Source organism: Kryptolebias marmoratus, linkage group LG12 (genome assembly GCF_001649575.2).
Source record: "Kryptolebias marmoratus isolate JLee-2015 linkage group LG12, ASM164957v2, whole genome shotgun sequence".
Classification (NCBI taxonomy): domain Eukaryota; kingdom Metazoa; phylum Chordata; class Actinopteri; order Cyprinodontiformes; family Rivulidae; genus Kryptolebias; species Kryptolebias marmoratus.
The window spans coordinates 4,712,225-4,726,474 of NC_051441.1; the positions used below are offsets into that span (position 1 = coordinate 4,712,225).

Consider the following 14,250-nt stretch of genomic DNA (forward strand, 5'->3'; position numbering starts at 1 on the left):
GCATCTTGTGATATTACGTATAGTGTTATTTTGAATATTTGACCAAATCTGCTATAATTCCATAAATTTCTCAGCTTAGTCTAAAAATATGGCATGAAAGGTGGCGGGTGATATGCATTCCTTGCAGGATTGTCAGGTTTTTACTTTGCCTTGAATTGCTTCGTCTGGTTTCAGCGTCAGCTCCCCGTTTGCTTCTCTCTTTATCGCCAGCTCGTTACGACCTTTTCCCTCCTCTCCACCTCTAGATGTTCAGTTTCTTTAACCTTACCGCAGGTCTGCCAGTCTATGATACATAATAAAGACTAACTTCAGCAGCTGCAGCACCTCATGTGTGACCGCTCCCAATCAGAGCCTGCTGTCACACAATGTGAGGTTTGCTGACTGTTGGACTTCCCCGTGATTGGGACTTTTTCTTTTTTTTTAAATTTTGGCTGTAGTAAGTGTGTCGGTCCTGCAATCTCAGCGGAACAGTTGCAATCTTGTGTTAATAGGATGAAGAGTGGATTATGACTTCCTGATAACATGTAGGCTAAAATGGCCATTCCTTCTATTTATTCTGCACTTGAAAAAATTGCTTCATGTAAAATATTTAGAGTTTAAACACATCACTGTGATATGTGGTCTGTGTTGCGTTACACAGAGAAAAAAAAACTTACAAAAATAATTTTTCTTATAAGAATTAAGCACACGGCTGTCTGTAGAAATACATATCACCTGCCGTCTTTCATGACAGCGTTTTAACTCAAATTATCTTATAATGAGAAGGAACGTAGTCGACGCTTTGATCAAACCTTATAAATATCAATATGTGTAATATCATGCAACATTGTGAGAGTTTGTGTGATTTGACAGAGCTTGAATTATGTGTTGAGGGTGACTTACAGCTATCATCACGCCTAATTTTAGTTCAATTTCTCAAAAATGGTCCAAGTTATAGCTATTTTTGTGTTTGCTAAGGTTGGTTATCTGTGGTGGACATTAGTTGTACATGTCCATTCAGTGAATACTTTCTAAATGTTTTATTGATAACCGTTCAGTGGTTTATCTGATATTAAGAGTTAATGGCAAAGTTTTAAAAACAGATCCCTGGGAATCAGTTTGCATTCTGAGACTCTTATAGGAATGATTCACAGCTACTACCACTCCAAATATGAGCTCAACACCCGTGAAACTGGCAGAGTTGCAGCTATTTTTATGTTTTCTAAGGTTACTTAGCAAGTGATGGAAAAACCCAGGTTATTTCTGGATATAAATTGCTTCTTTTAGGGCCAAAAAAAAAAGCATTTCATGCATTTTGAAACTAATAAAAACGTATTAATGGATATTACGCATTTGCTGCTGAATTTGATCAAACACATAATGAAACTTTAGGTGTAACAGAAGCTAAAATGAACACTGATGTTAATTTCTCTGTGTGATGCAGGGTTTCGAAGGTTGAAATCTCAGGTTGCCATGGAAACCTAACATGGCTGAAATAGCTGCTCTGCTGGGATGAAGCTTCAGTGAAGCTGGGGGTTGTGTGGGAATATATTCTCTTACCTGGTTTTAGCAACTTTTCTTATTGTAGAAGAACGAGTTTAGATGGTAAATGGACTGTACTTATGCCCCCATTTACCCATCCACACACTTTCATACTACAGCTCTACAAATCTAAATAAATCATTTTATAGAGTCTTATCAGTGCTTTAGATCACATTTACCACCTGCCTGACGTTTGAATCTGTTAATTCTTGTTTGATTTTTCTTGTTTTAAAGCAGAAAATATGATTTTGTCGCTACAAGGAAGATAGTTTTTGTGTAAGAATTCCTGATAATGTAATTTTGAGTGAGTCAGTGTGCGTTGGCAAAAAAAAAAAGAAGGGGAAAATCAGGACACAAGCCTCGAGTCATCCTTTCTTTCTGTTTTGCTTCCAGTGAGTCAGACTTTCAAGTAATCTTTTAAACACTCCTAATCAACAGTTCTTCAGACGTCTTTTAATGTTCTTCCTTTGGACTTTGGCTGCTTTTTAAAATTCATTCTCAGAGAAACATTGCATTGTTGTTTGTTTATTTGTTTAAGTTTTTGAACTCTGACCTGTGAATCAATCAGGCATAAAAAGGCTCCTAAACTTAAGGCACGAATCAGTGTTGTGTCGACACAAAACAGACAACTTAAAACATTCTGTTACCTATTTTGTTCCCATTTCTTTTGTTGAATTTATGAAAAAACAAACAAACAAATGGGATAACTGTATTTTTTTCCGCTTTTCCTTAAAAAGATGACGTTCAGGCCCTGTTCAGACACGTCGTTAAATATATGTCTTGGGTGATTCGACTGCAAGCGGACAGCTCTGGTTGAGAGCGTTCGTTAAATGGCTATTTATCTCTAATCAGCTGGTAGCTGAGCAGACTTTAATTTGTTTAGTTGTTTTTCACCCTGAGACCTGGTGTGGGGTCACATCAGTTCAGTCGGCGGTCGTTCATCAAGGATCAGGAGGAACGGCGTTCAGACTACCTCCTAATGTGGTTACAGTGAAAACGTTTTCAGTGCTCATTCAGACCATGCCAGTCCATTAAAGGACCAGGTGTGAACCTGATCAGTTCATCTACTTTAGATTTTCTCCAGTTGTCTAATATTTTAAACACACGCTGCACAGTATGCTGTCATGGTACAAAGACTGGAATGAAAATGAGTAGGAAAAACGTTAAATAACATGTTGATGAAGACAACTTTTAAAGATTTTAAAAAAAGTCTGGCTGCTTGGAAGCAAAATATCAGTAAATTACAATTGGTTTAATATCTTTGTACAGTACTGTAGCTATTTAAAATCTATTTTTTAAAGGAATGAGCTGTTTTTAACATTGGTTGACATGAAGAATCCGTGTGTTTTTTTTAGAAAACTCACATCGTTTTGCTCTTTTATTGAAACTGTTGCACAAAGTAGCACCTCAAATTTATCTGTACTTATTTTAAAGAGAAGCCAGCACGATAAATAATGCATACACACATAACACACATGCTGTAGGTACAGACAAACAAAAACAAACTCTATGTGAAATAGTTTCTGCTATGTGTAAATGATAAAAACTCTGTTTTTTAGCTCTCATGTTCTTATATAATCCTCCTCGTGTTTCTCTTCTAGCTTCATGTTAACACTGTAGTTAACTTTTTCACCTTTTTTTGCTGCAGCTCTCTGAACCAGTGCATCTGCAGACATTTTCACGGCCTTTACATTATGCTAATGAAAGTATCCTGTACCTCCATAGTCTCTTATTACTCCCATTCTCCTGCTGTTGCTGAGCAACTATCGCCGCTTGTCTCCTTCTTTTAATCTCTTCATTTCATTTTTTTTATTGATCTTATTTCCTTCCTATAAACTCTTTTACGCTTTTTAAAAACCTACAAAATTGAAGCTTAACTACAAGTTTTATATTGCGATTTAGGTAATTTGTTTTCAATTCAAGTAAACTGTTATGGCTTTGTTTATAATTCATGAGCACAATGATGGTGTTAGAATTTGCAGAGAGCGGTAATGCGCACAAAGAGCGATGTCAAAGTCTTTTATAAATGGTGAGAAATATTGCATGTTGGGAAACTTGTCAGGAAAGAAACACTTCTTTATTGTGCAGCCTGTGATGCATTGTTGTTGCTGAAGTGGCGGGTCGCCGCGGGACAGCCGGCTGAGTGATGGAGGATGCGGGCCGTGCGCGGCTATTGTCAAAGTTTCACTCCATCATTTACAAAAAGGACCCAGTGATGCTGAAAAACTGCTGTAGTCTGTTTGCCACACCAGACAAAGGCATGCAGCTCTTTAACATGCTATTTACTATCAAGGCTGGTGTTGGACACTTTTGCATCAGATGCAATTTCTAAAATAAAATAAAGGAAATTAAAGGCCTAGCAGACCTTAAAGGAATGCATATCACCCGCTGCCTTTTATGTTATACTAAGAACATCTTATGCTGAGAAAGGGCAGTGTTGCTGCTGTTTTAGTCAAACCTTGTAAATGAAAATATTCTGAGATGTTATGAGATCTTGTGTGATGTTTTAGCTCTTGAACTGTGTGATGAGGAAGACTCTCAGCTAAATGCAGCGGCCATTTTAAATTGGATTCACTCCGAAGGTTAATCAGGTGTAGACGTACAATCATTCAGAGTTTCATTAAAATCTGTCCAGGGAGTCATGAGATATTTTGCTAATAGACAAATAAGGTTATTGTCAAAATCTTAAGCAAAGAATGTCGTGTAATGTGTCACCGGGAGTGTGTGTTATGACTCTCAGCTACTACCACACCAAATTTTAATCTGTAAAACTGATTGTGTTGTAGCCATTCTTGTGTTTTCTACTATAGGTTGGCTGTGGCGGCCATCTTGATATTGCTAGACACTAAAAGTTAATCACTTATAGACGTTGATTCAATAATTTCATTAAAATCCATCCTCAGATATTTTGCTAACGCTACAGATAAATGCACACACACAAACACAAACATTATTACCTTTCTGCTTTGGCGGCTGGCAATAATTAATTTAGTGTTAGATGATTTTAACATAAAATGTGCAAATGTTTGATTTGATTCACAGATTTAGGTTGTTTTGCACATTCCTAGTGGTGTAAAATATGGAAATTTATCCCCAAACAGCTGCTTCATTAGGATTTTAAGGGGCAATGAACTCCACACCGGCAGCACGGAGGGTGTTGCTGCACGACCACAAACACATTCCCCCCAAAAACCCAAATATTTTTATGTGTCTGCTAATGAGAGCTGGAAGAAATGTGGGGACAACACTTCGCCTTTTTAAACGCGATCAAGACATAGGAATGGAAACCGAGAGCGAGGAGAAATGCGTTTGTGTGAACCCCGTTCCACAAAAGAGAGATTTAAAATGAAATAAATAAATAAATTTGCAAGAACTGAAAGAGAGCTGAGCTGAGAATAAAGAGATTCAACCTTTATTTTGACCTTTGCGTTGGCACTTGCAGTTTTGAGATGTTATGTGCACAACCCCCTCAGTCCTCTGCCTCCTGTCTTTTATTTTATGTGCTTTTCTGCATAACCCTTAAAGATATAGTCTGGTCATTTTTGAAGTGATGTTCTTAAAGTCGCTAAAAGCCTGAAAAAAAAAAAAAACTCAGGATGTCTGTGGTTAGCCATCAGCCTCGCCTGGACGAAGACTTCTGCCCTTTTCTCCATACTGTGTTCTGTGTCTGTATCATGGCTGATAAGATACTAATTATTATTAACTATTTCACAGAACATCACTTATAAAATGACCAGATTATCTCTTTAAGCAATTCTCGTGGTGCCCTGTGATAAAGGGGGGCCACAGCTGTGTGGAAGCCCAGGAGAAAACAAATATTCATGCATAACTGTGAAGATTAGCACTCATTTGCATCTGCAGAGTGCGGTCAAGCTGCAGCATGTCACAGTGCCAGCTTTAATGAGCTCCACATGCATTTCCGACCTTTAGTTTACCTTCCAGGGATCTGCAGCGGGTTTCTAAAGCCATATGGTTGGGATGGAGACCCCTGCGGGCTTGAATCCGGTTAAAAGCAAAGGATTCACATGAATAACTCCAAAGAAATCATGACCTTATGCCGTATGTTGTTGTGTGTCCACAGGTTCTTCTTATTACGACAACGTGAGGCCGCTGGCGTATCCTGATTCAGATGCTGTTCTCATCTGCTTCGACATCAGCCGGCCGGAGACGTTGGACAGCGTCATCAAGAAGGTTAGTGCTTTTATTTTGTGTTTGCGTGTGTTACTACTACCAAAATATTTTATGAACCACTGGACAAAGTTTAAGGAAACTTGCAGGAAGTAATAATTAGAAACGTATCTGCAACTAATTACTGTTAGTCAACCTGATTCAAGAGGGCTGCCACCATAAAAACATAAAATATAGCTATAGCTCAGTCAATTTTACAGGTATTGACCTAAAGTTTTGTGTGGTAATAGTTAAGATGGATAGGATTTTTGTATGAAATGTTGACATTAATTATTTGGCGTTAACGTAGAATGGTAAAAAAAAAAGATTTGCCTAAAACAGCTACATCATATGATGAGTGATATGCTTCCCTTCAAGGAATGCTAGGTCTTTAATTTCTAAAACTTTACAGTATTTGAAATCTGTTGTGATGCAGAAGAACAAACCAGAAATAATACTTTTTTTTTTGACCTGATCAGCATCTCGTATCGACTCAGATTTCCGTTCCAGTGGCTTTTCACGGTTCAACAATAGAGTAAATCAGTGCAGAGGTTGAAGCCTTTCGTTTTCTTTCCTTTCATCAGAATGTCCACAGACACTTGACCTGCATCCCTGGAAAAAAATAAAAGGTCAGCTTGAAGAAAGAAAAGAGAGGCTTTGCAGCTGAGTAGGTTCAAGAGAAATATGCAAATAAGTCAACCGTATCAGAGGAGTTGTTTCTGAGCAACCTGAGTCTCTGTGGACGTTTGGATGATAGAATTTGAGTTTTATGCTGAATGACTGACCAGATGGCATCTGTTAGGTGGCTAATTATCGCCTGCTGCTAAAGGCGAAGGTGGAGTGATATTGTTTTTCCCTGTGCGTGTGTGTGTTTGTCTGTTCCATTAGTAAAATCTCTTATGAACCAATGGCTGGACTTTAATTAAACTCAGAAAGTTAAAACTCAGAAAGTAGTCACTGAATGAACAGCAACTGATTAAATTTTGGACTTGACCCAATTTAAGACGCCAAGACGCCTGAGATATTACAATATCGCATGAGATTGTGCAGATCTTATTGTCAAGCTTTAACCAAAACAGCTATACCATTGTCAACTCTTGCATATGCATTTCTTCAAAGAATGCTAGACCTTTAATTGTTATAATTAACACAGAGTAGGACTGAGTGTAGTGATGGGTTGGAGCCGTCCGATGTGGTCTGTGATGGTTTTTACTGACCCCGGGACCACACATGGAGAAATACCTGAGGTGAATTTACGCCCAACTGCATGGGTTTGTTTGCATGCATGTGTATCATGTGAAGCAGTCTTGTGGTTTTTATTGGTCTCTCATTTTGAAGCTGTGTGTGTGTGTGTTTGCCTTTGAACTGCACCCCTCGTGGGCTGAACCCAGTTCCCACGGTGTGCCTGGTGACGTGTTTAGTGGTCTGAAGGGAAGCGGATAAAATGCCCTCAAAGGTTTTTGTAGATTTAACCCAGAACACCATTTTTTAACTCACACGTATCCCACAAGCCTCAGTGGCTTCTGTCAACAACGGGGGGAGCGTCTCCAGCTTCTAGCTGTAGCTTTTTCCCATGAATGACTTGGCAGGGGGGTTGCTTTGACCCGCTGACCTCTGGTTGTTATCCTGCTAATCCCAGAAACTCAGAGGCACACAGCAAACCTGTTGCACAATCAGAATCTCAAATTAGACTCTTGACCTTCGGGAACCAGGAGGTGTCAGAGGTTAGGAGATGATGGCTGGGGGAGGAGAGAGGGTTAAACAATCCAAGCTTTTCACTGGATCTTATTGGCAGAACGGGGGACGGGCTCTGAAGGCCAAAGGTCCCGGTGGATGAATGGATGCCGTGACGTTCTGCACACGGCATGCAGCACATCTCATGGCTGTCGTGTATTCGGGTCGCGGGGACCTTGTTGGTTCAGTGGAGTCTCACTCTGACATTTAACCTCGGAGGGAAGACGGATCAACCGTTTCTGAGCAGGACCTGAAATAGATTTGTTGGTGGAGAATGTGTAAAGAAAGAGTAACAGACTTCAGCAGAACTTTAAGCTAAGCTGGCATGATTTAATAAATGGTTTAGCCCTGAACGTTGAAGCTGAATGCAGAAAAAAACAAGCAGATATTTATTTATTTATTTATACAGCTATTTGTCTTGCAAATTTGACAGTTGGTAGCCTCTTAGTCTGGACAATTTCCTGCATTTTCTTCCTTTGAGTAAAAGGAAATTGCTTTAATTCCCCACTTTGTCCATCAGGCTCTTGTTTTATTTTCAGTTATTTTGTTTTTAAATGACAATCACAGTTACCACGGAAGCATCTTGAAAGGGGTTTTTCGAGCGTTTCCCCCCAGAAACACAAGTGACATCGTCTTGAAACAACATATTTTTACTCTATTTTTGGTTTTCATAAAATTTTGAGTTGTTTTTTGTTCATTCACAGATGAATGAGTTAACCTATTATTTTAAATTTGGAGAAAGGGGCATGATTTATGTATTAATATGAAACATGTTCCAAAAATTAATTTATACAGTAGTTGAAGTGTGCATACAGTGGCATTCAAAAAGTGTGATGCTCCCTTGTGTCTGTAGTGAATTTGTATTTTCTTTGTTTTGATTCCTGTTGGTTAATGTTTCCACAGTGGCAAGGAGAGACACAAGAATTTTGTCCAAATGCCAAAGTGGTGTTGGTGGGCTGTAAGCTGGACATGAGGACAGATGTCAACACCCTGAGGGAACTCTCCAAGCAGAGACTAATCCCTGTCACTCATGAGCAGGTGAGAACAAAAACTGATGGATATCTGAGGTGAAAGGTTGGGATAAATACTGAGACGGTCTCTTCAAAAACACTTTTCGGATAAGGTGCTTCAAGAAGGAAGGCACATTTTCTTAAAAATAGCCAGATGAGTACTGAAGGACAGCTTACATTAGTTAAAAAAGGAAAATGTTAGCTGAATTTTTGAAGGTTAAAACCAAAGATAAAATCAGCAAAACCTAAAATGAGCAAAACTGAGGCTAAAAACTAAAGTTAGCGAAACAAAATATAGAAAAAAAATTGAAGTATAAAAGTTAGAATGACTAAAAGTCATAGCAGACTATTCCTGATTGAGACAAACGTTTTGAGATTTGAATGATTAAAATTGTACAAAGCACGCTTGATTGCAAGCTTGCATGGAAGAAACTCTAAACAGGAAAACAGTGGAGTGAATGCTGATTCAGCTTTAAATGTGGGGAGAAAAAAAATCAGAAAGCAAACCAGTAATAAGATGGTATTTTTGTGTTTGATCAGCAGTCACATAATTTCCTTTTAGATCTCTCAATGAGGAGACCCAAAAGGGGAGAAAGAGGTTTATACAACACAATCAACTACTGCTCGACCACTGTAAGTGCAGCGTAAAATCCCTCGCCGACGTTTTGCTGGGGTTGGCATATTGACCAGAATTTGCTGAGAAGTGATAAAAGGTTGCTTATGGTAAAGGTTGCAGAAAGAACAAGTGACCAGCGGCGCTTATGGAGACACATTTTTACTGAAATGAAATATTCATGCAGATTTAGGGGGTTTTCAAAATGCAAGATGAATAAAAAAAACGGAAGTTGATAAATGAGTGAGCCCTTTTATTGTAAGCTGTTATGACCTCTAAGCTGAGGAGATGAAGGAAAAAAAGACTGGGGTGATGATAAACTGTAAATCTGTGAATTTTAATTAGTTTTCTGTTAGTAACGCAACAAGTGGAGGTTTTTTAAAAAATAAAAAAAAGCCCTCAGACAAATAGAGCATTTTATTACTCAATGCCAAAAGGCGGGGGATAATGTTAATTGTTTCTGTGTGAATTTTAATAAAATTCTCATGAAGTAATCATTGGATGTACGTCTACAACTAACTAGCGTTTGGAGTCAATCTGATTCAAGATGTCCGCCACAGCAAATCAGCCTTAGCAAACACAAAAATGGCTACAACTCAGTCAAGTTTACAGATACTGAGGTGGAAGTAGCTGAGAGTCGTTCCCAACACATACTCTGATTAAAAGCTCATAATGTTAAACTTTAAAACTCATGAATCATGAAGATGAGATGGGCAAAAGGCATTTATTTTATTAATGTTTTAGAAACAAAAACAACAACATTTAAATAAGCTCACAAAAACATGTGACGAAACTTTAAAACCAGGACAACAATAAGTTGTTTTACTCTTTTTCAGTCCCTCTAAGAGGCTGAAAAAGCCTGTGTTGTTATCTTGTTAATCTTAAATTGAATTCCCGCAGAGCCAAAGAGCTGCGAGTGAAATTGACCACTGGGTGAACCCCAGATATTTCTGCTCTAATCTGTCCAAGATTTGATCTAGGTTTTCCGCTTGTCACTGCAATCTCTGCGTCAGCCCCCCTCCAGCTGCCGCGGCTGAATCTAAAACCGCCGTTCCACCTAACGAGGGCTTCGCTGCTCCTCACACACACCTCGGTTCACAAGAGTGATAGAAATCAAACCACATCCACAGAGGATGAAAGGCTTTCTCCCTGTCGGGCAGCGGGAGGTTTTAGGTTTGGCTCCATCTCATCTGTAACAACATTTACATGTGAGGAATCCTGCGTGAATTAAAAGCGTGAAATAAGAGATCAAGCCACTCTGCTGCAAAAAGAAGAGCCGAGGGAGTTTGAAATTAAATTTGCTTGATTTGATCTTAAGCAAACAATTTAGTCTTAATTATCTGGGTATATTGTTGCATTACTCAGGGGAGAGCTGGAGCACTTCTGCTCGAGTTTAGTCTCTTATCTCTGAGCTTCATTCACTCTGTCAGCATCAGCTCAGTGGGATCTGTGCTGCTCTGATCCCTCTTTTACCGCAGACTGAACGCTTTCGTGTTCTTCATGCATCATATACAAAAGGTTTATTTACCTCCGGATGTGTAGATCGTTGGCTCTGTGGGATTTAAATCAACATCTTTGTCAGGGATTTGCTGCCTGTCTTTTAGCGACATTTAGCGTTCTGATGTTGAGATGTAGCTCCTGCCAAGATGCACTTAAAGACATAATGGCAGAAATTATTAGTCTAAATGCTGAGTCAGCTTTCACGCTATTGTTTTCCTGTTTATAGTCAGTACATATTTTGGACATTTAATTGTTATTTTTAGATTAGAGCAGCTAAATGGTGAGTTATGGCTAATCAGTGGCCGGATCATCAAAACATGTTATAACTAGAGAGAAGACCGGGAGCCGGAAGCTGAAGCCACTAAGAATGAGCTCCCCCTAGTGGCTGGCTGCGGTACAAGTGAAGTGAAGTAAAGTGAAATTTATTTATATATCACTTTTCAGCAACAAGGCGATCCAAAGTGCTTTAATACAGAAACAACAACAGATTCAAATACAGCAGGTACATAGTCAAACGTACAGCAAACATCATAGAAACATTATAATCAAATACAGATCAATTATGTATAATCTAAATTAAATCATGAAACTAAACATATCTAAACATGAGCTAAAACAGTCAAATAGCAGCTAAAATAATCTAAATAAAAGTTAAAGTTGAACTAAACAACAATTAGGCTAAGACAATCAAAATATGAGCTAAGATAAACTAAAGTAAACTAAATGTATAGGAAGTTTTAAGTCCTGCCCTTCCATGAAAACAAGCGAGACATTTTCCTGGTACAAAAAAAGTAAAAAGTACAAAATACACCACTCATTTGAACTGCTTGGGAAGTTTAAGATTTAATTGTTGTATATGGTACAAACTTGGCATTAAATGGGTCTTGCTTTAAGTAGCTGTTGGCTTGACTGAGATTATTCTGGTTGCTGTCCACTGCAGGTAAGATACTGAGTACTAACTACGTCATGCAACCCCCTCTTAAACTATATACATGTTTTAATTTGGCAAGAAGTTTCCTGTTCTTTGTAAACTCTTCCTGCTGTTTAATTGCCCCTTGTCTCCCTCCGTGTTCCAGGGAAGCACAATAGCTCGACAGATGGGGGCGGTGGCCTACGTCGAGTGCACCTCGAAGGTTTCCGAGAACAGCGTCCGGGACGTGTTCCACATCACCACCCTGGCGTCAGTGCGGCGGCCGCACAAGCCGCAGCTGAAACGCAGCAGTTCCCGCAGAGGTCTGAGGCAAGTGTCGCAGCTCCCTCTGCCACCTCTGCCGGGTCGGACTGAGCAAATGGACCAAGCCCCGGCCATCAGGAAGGACCGGGCCAAGAGCTGCGTACTCATGTAGAGACCCAGCCTCAAAGAATATGCAATATATATGTACATACTGAAAACAGAAATATATAAAAGAGAAGTATATTTATTATTTGACATTTCTTTTTTTTGTGCATCTTTTATTTTTTGCACTGTACAAGCGTGTGAACAGAGAATCATTGCACTGTGGAAACAAACGCTTTGGATTCTTTTTTCNTTTTTTTTTTTTTTTTTTTTTTTTTTNTGTTTGCTTATTTGTGTTTTTGAAGTGACGGCAAATTGGACTCACCCTCTGGACATGAGGAAGCTGCGATAGTGGAGGTGCAGCCCAGTCCAAGGAATTAAAGCGAAATTAATTTCCTGGAAGAGCGCGGCGACGCGATGGAGACGAGGCGTGTGAGAAGAGCCACGATGATGCAGAAGAAACTGCGCTGCTGAGCTGACGCGAGCGCTGCTTGTTAAGCTCCTTCCTGTTGCCATAATTTAGAGGAAAACTGGTACCTGTATTACTGCTGAAAAGGGATTCTAATGTTTAGCCGAATGACGTAATGGAAGTGAAATGAGACAGAAGTGTTACGGCATGTGTGAGCACTACCACCACAAGTGCATTTTTACAGTAAAAAAAATAGTATTTCCCTCATTTAACACTAATTTTCTCATCAGCTTTAGTTTTTTCAGTTTGAGTCACTGAGATTAATGCTGTTGTTGCTATTTTAAACATGTTTCTTTGTGAAAAAAATAAAATGGTAAAGAATTAGGGCTATTTTGTTGTATTGTCACTAAACTCAAAAATTAAAAAAAAAAAGCTTGACTCCACTGGAAAAAGTTAATTTCTTTATTTATATGTTGATGATATCCGAGATGAAAGTTGGACGTCTTGTCTCATTGCGCTCAAAATGATTGAGGAAAAAGAATCATTTTTTGTGCTTTCTTTCAGCAGCATTCAGAAACCGTATCTGTAAATTACATATTTTGTGTATTAACGTCTTTCGCTGCACTCATGCTGCTGCAAAAGCCAAACAACAGATCAGCCCGAGGAAAGATTGTCTCAAGATAATTGGCAGGCTATTTTCTCAGCTGGCACAAAAATAAATTGAACCGCTCGGCAGCAGCAGCAGCGGCACCGGACAACAATTTTAGCTTTAAATGACAGAAATTACTCTTTTGGGAGCTTTTATGACGTGATCCGTTAAAGATTTTTACATTTAAACCTAAGTTTGAGCAGAAGACCTGTAAAATATTTAACTTTCTTTAAAACATTTCCTTCTAAGTAGCATGTCCTGGCTAAACCGGCGTTTCTTGGCACAATCCTAATTCCCAGTAGAAATTAGATGGAGTTAAAAACGGAAAAAACCTGTTAGTGTTAACAGCTGCTGCATTCCTTTTAGAATTTAAAATCTAAACAAGCGGACCTCAAACATTGAATGAAGAGAAAATTAAGCTAAGAGAAATAATTAAAGATGTATTTAAGGAAAATGTTCAGGCAATAAAAGAATAACATTTCTCCAATTAAATAATAAGGCATTTTAGAATTTCCTCTATATTTTACAATTCAAAAAAGATCTTCATGTCCACCGAGGGCATGTCCTAAAACCAGAGATTCTGTTGATTTAAAATTACTGCAGGGGGACACTTCATCAACAATATAAAGCTCTCTTTATTTAAAATGAAACAGAGATACAGAAAACAGTCCTGTGTTCCGGCAAACCGAGATTTAAAAACGCTTTTTGTGAAACAAGATTGCTCCATCCTCTGGGCTGAAATGAGATGAACCATCTGGCTTGTTTTCTGCACAATTTAAGAGCAAATAACCGTGATGTTCTTGGAGTGTATTAGTTTTCATAGCATATACACATTTCTATAAGCTCCAATAATCAAAACACACAGGTTCTGTTGCAACATATGCTGCCAATATACATATAAAATGTTTTGCTTATTTCAGAAAGTTGGTGCCAAAAACCCATTCTTTGGCATGTTTGATCAGTGAAACCTTGCAGTGAAATCGTGTAATGCAATAAGAATAAGACAAATGTTAATTTTCTTTTAAACTCTTTAGCAATTGTTTTTTTTTTTTTTTTTTTTTACAACCCATAGAACCACACCTTTTGAGGTCTTGGTATGAACAATTAGAGGTGTGACAATCTCAGAGGGGTCACGGAGCTGCAGGCAGATGTTGTCCAGGGCAGGAAGTAGGCAGGGCCGTAGCCAGACTTTAAAAAATACTGAGGTCAACCACTCATTATCCCCCTGCACATCAGTTACAATGAAGACCAAAACTTAATTAAAATAGAAGCATTTATTTAAAACAAGTGACTTGAATGTGTATATGACATGTATTTGTGTGTGTTTGTAAATCCATGGGGATCAGCCTCATCTGAAGCAACAGAGGACTC

The 14,250-nt window shown here is 38.7% G+C and overlaps 1 protein-coding gene across 2 annotated transcripts in view; it reads left to right on the plus strand.

The window, feature by feature from the left end:
• Nucleotides 1-12,673, plus strand: part of rnd2 (Rho family GTPase 2) — a 31,439-nt gene extending 18,766 nt beyond the window's left edge. The window contains exons 3-6 of one of the 2 annotated variants that reach the window (XM_017429437.3): nucleotides 5,603-5,712; nucleotides 8,326-8,460; nucleotides 11,622-11,887; nucleotides 12,127-12,673. In XM_017429437.3, the coding sequence (XP_017284926.3) occupies nucleotides 5,603-5,712; nucleotides 8,326-8,460; nucleotides 11,622-11,887; nucleotides 12,127-12,202 (587 nt within the window). In that variant the 3' untranslated portion in view covers nucleotides 12,203-12,673. The remainder of the gene's footprint in view (nucleotides 1-5,602; nucleotides 5,713-8,325; nucleotides 8,461-11,621; nucleotides 11,888-12,126) is intronic. The other variant, XM_017429438.3, reaches the window with a different exon arrangement.
• Nucleotides 12,674-14,250: the final 1,577 nt, after the last annotated feature.